The sequence below is a fragment of the Lutra lutra genome, chromosome 18, assembly GCF_902655055.1.
Source record: "Lutra lutra chromosome 18, mLutLut1.2, whole genome shotgun sequence".
Lineage (NCBI taxonomy): Eukaryota > Metazoa > Chordata > Mammalia > Carnivora > Mustelidae > Lutra > Lutra lutra.
This window is the reverse complement of record NC_062295.1, coordinates 23,302,766-23,306,569: the sequence shown is the minus strand read 5'-3', so window position 1 is coordinate 23,306,569 and position 3,804 is coordinate 23,302,766. Positions and strand designations below refer to the sequence as shown.

The 3,804-nt window shown below is 47.4% G+C and overlaps 1 protein-coding gene across 1 annotated transcript; it reads left to right on the top strand.

The window, feature by feature from the left end:
• Positions 1–1,333: 1,333 nt before the first annotated feature.
• On the top strand, positions 1,334–3,606 carry SEPHS2 (selenophosphate synthetase 2). The gene has a single exon (XM_047714416.1). It carries the CDS (start codon positions 1,503–1,505, stop codon positions 2,850–2,852), a length of 1,350 nt encoding a protein of 449 aa, XP_047570372.1. The 5' UTR covers positions 1,334–1,502; the 3' UTR covers positions 2,853–3,606.
• The last annotated feature ends 198 nt before the right edge of the window (positions 3,607–3,804 follow it).

Below are 3,804 nucleotides of genomic sequence, written 5' to 3'. Positions count from 1 at the left end.
TGTAAAACGTGGAAAGAATCCTAACTCAAAGGTTTTTGTAAGAACTGAGTTAGTTAATATACTAAAGCATTTAGAAAGATACCTCTTAGAATTGTAACTATTATCAATATAATTACATCAATGTTTTCTCATTCTGTTTTAGAGTTGCTTGGGTAGTCTATTATATAAATGTACCATGATTTATTTTAATCACATTTGATAAACATTTAAGTTCTTTCCAGTATGTTAATATTACAAGCAGCACAGAAATAACAAAACAAAATAAAAGAACTCTATCATTTCCCACTCACAGCTCCTGAGTGCATCTGTAGGATAAAGTCCTAGAATTGGAACTGGTGAGTCAAAGGTATTATGTAAAATTGTGTTCTTAATAGATATTGGCAAATTGCTCTTAATGGATACATTACAGATTATCATATATACTAACTTAAAGATCTATAGAAACTTTAGAACAGAACAAGATAAGCCACTTTGTTGTCCAGAAGTCAACTGATGCCAGAGAGGGAAAGTGACTCACAGTTAGTGGTGGACTTAAGAGTCTTTTTAAAAAAATTTTATTTATTTATTTGACAGAGAGAGAGAGATCACAAGTAGGCAGAGAGGCAGGGGGAAGCAGGCTCCCTGCTGAGCAGAGAGCCCGATGTGGGGCTCCATCCCAGGACCCTGAGATCATGACCTGAGCTGAAGGCAGTGGCTTAAACCACTGAGCCACCTAGGTGCCCCTGGACTTACGAGTCTTAGAAGACTTTAAGATCTTATTCTTTAAGTGTAATTTCGACCCCCCAATGCGGGGCTGGAACTCAGACCCCGAGATCAAGAGTCACATGTTCTTCCGACTGAAACGGCCAGGCGCCCCTGAATCTCAAAATTCTTTGAAGCCCATTTTAACATTTCATTATTTTGTTGCTAGTGTTTGCTTGCTTAATGGTAGTAACTTCCTATCTAATTTCTCATTATTCTTTCCGAATTTTTCCCTGGGCTGTTTTCCTATCCTGGACTGGTCACGAGCGCTGTCAAATGACCCTCGGACCATTCCGACCTGCGTGAGATCTGCCAAGTGACCGATCTTCCTCATCTTCGAAAATGCTGCCCTTGGTAAACTGTCTCTAGGGGAGGAAAGTTCCGTCAGCCACTGCCAGGAGAGCGTTTAAATTACAACTGGGGGAGCGAACCGCAGCGCTGGCGGGTAATGTCACCGGGACCGATTTCGCAAGCGGCTGGTTGATTTGTAATTTATCTGCTAGACGGAAGGAAACCCGCCTCTCGGGAGCGGAGTGGTCATTGGATGGCACGGCTGTCAATCACTAGGACTATAAGTACGGGAGCCGGCGGCCCCTCCCTCAGGAAGGCAAGGAGCGCGCGGCGCGGCGAGGCGTGGATGCGGCGGCGCGAGTCGTGCCGGGGGGACTCTCTGCGGTAATATCTGTTAGTCGGTGGTAACTGGAGTAGAAAATAGAAGGGGGGTCTCCTCTCCTCTTTTCCCTCCCTGACCAGCAGGCGCAATGGCGGAAGCCGCGGTGACGGGCGCCGGCGGAGAGGTGGTGGCGGCGGCGGCCGCGGAAGGCTCGGGCCCCGCGGGCTTGTCCCTGGGCCGGGGCTTCTCGAGCTACCGGCCCTTCGAGCCCCAGGCGCTGGGCTTCAGCCCGAGCTGGCGGCTGACGGGCTTCTCTGGCATGAAGGGCTGAGGCTGCAAGGTCCCCCAGGAGACACTGCTCAAACTCCTGGCGGGACTGACGCGGCCCGACGTGCGGCCCGCGCTGGGCCTGGGCCTGGTGGGAGGCCATGAAGAGCCGGCCCAGGAAGGCGGCCTGGCGGCGGGGGCCGAACCCAACCCCACCTTTCCAGCCCTGGGCATTGGGATGGACTCGTGCGTCATACCGCTGAGGCACGGGGGCCTGTCGCTGGTGCAGACCACGGACTTCTTTTACCCCTTGGTGGAAGATCCCTACATGATGGGGCGCATAGCGTGTGCCAACGTGCTGAGTGACCTCTACGCCATGGGCATCACCGAATGTGACAACATGTTGATGTTACTCAGCGTCAGCCAGAGTATGACCGAGGAGGAACGAGAAAAGATAACACCACTCATGATCAAAGGCTTTCGCGATGCTGCTGAGGAAGGAGGGACTGCAGTGACTGGTGGACAAACGGTGGTAAACCCTTGGATTATCGTCGGTGGGGTTGCCACTGTGGTATGTCAGCCCAATGAATTCATCATGCCCGACAGTGCAGTTGTGGGGGATGTGCTCGTGTTAACCAAACCCTTAGGAACCCAAGTTGCTGTCAATGCCCACCAATGGCTAGATAATCCTGAGAGATGGAATAAAATAAATATGGTGGTCTCCAGAGAAGAGGTAGAGCTGGCTTATCAGGAAGCCATGTTCAATATGGCGACCCTGAACAGAACTGCTGCTGGCTTAATGCACACGTTTAATGCACACGCAGCCACAGATATCACAGGCTTTGGCATTCTAGGACACTCTCAGAACCTTGCAAAACAACAGAGAAATGAGGTGTCGTTTGTAATTCATAATCTGCCAATTATTGCCAAGATGGCTGCCATCAGCAAGGCCAGTGGGCGCTTTGGGCTCCTTCAAGGAACCTCAGCGGAAACCTCTGGGGGATTACTGATTTGTCTGCCAAGAGAACAGGCAGCTCGCTTTTGTTCTGAAATCAAATCTTCCAAGTATGGAGAGGGTCACCAAGCATGGATCGTCGGTATTGTGGAAAAGGGAAACCGGACAGCCCGGATCATTGACAAGCCTCGAGTTATTGAGGTCCTACCTCGTGGGGCCACTGCTACTGCTCTTGCTCCTGACAATTCCAGTGCCTCCTCTGAGCCTAGTTCATGAGATGGAATAGCAGAAGTTGTTTGGACCTTAGAGCCTTTGTACACAATCATGAACGATTCTCAGAACTTTATTTTAAGAAGAAATTTCCAAAGAAGGCTGCCTGCATAGTAGTTCCAGTGGCCCTTTCGAGGTGATTTGAATCAGCCCATCATAAGCTGCACATTTCAAGGCCAGAAGTAACATTTTGGACTTCAGGGGGAGGTTTGTTCATCTCATATCTGGAAGAAAAGCAGAAAAACCTCTGTTACTTCTTTCCAAGAGCAAGATAAAGCTATTCTGGTTTGAGGGATTTTTTTTCTTGGCACTGGGTTGATTCATGCCTGCACAGGGAGTGAGGTTATTTGTTAGAATTACATACACACCAAAAAATAAATAAATAAATAAATAATAAAAAAAGGTAAATTGCAAAATGATTTAGATCAGAAGCAAATAAGTTTGGCCAATATTGTTGATAAATCTAAATTAAGAGAGATCTTACATTGCATTGTCAAATTCTTTATTAGATTTTTCTGAAGTACTGGCTCTTTCCTGCTCTGGACAAGAATTGAGCAGCTTGTCCAATGATTGGGAAAGGAGGACCTGCGACCATCTCATTTGGTCTCTGTTAATGACGTCTCTCTCTCTAAACCCCTTTAAGGACTGGGAGAGGCAGAACAAGCCCCAGAGCCCAAACCTTGGTGGTCATTAAGACGTTCGATCTTGTGTTGAAAATTCCTGGTGATTTAATCAATAAAATAATTTCTAGCGAAATAAAAAGGACTTTGTGGAAAAATTCTTGTGGCTAATGTTTGGATTCTTGGAATTCTGACTCTTTTACAGTCTTATAAAATGAACCAATTGATACATTTAGAGTCTGGCAAGTGGAGAGCGCAAATGTTTTCCCGGATTCTGGACAGAGGATTTAACACCTAGATTTAGGTTTGCACCCCTCTCCCTGTGTTGATAGCAAAGG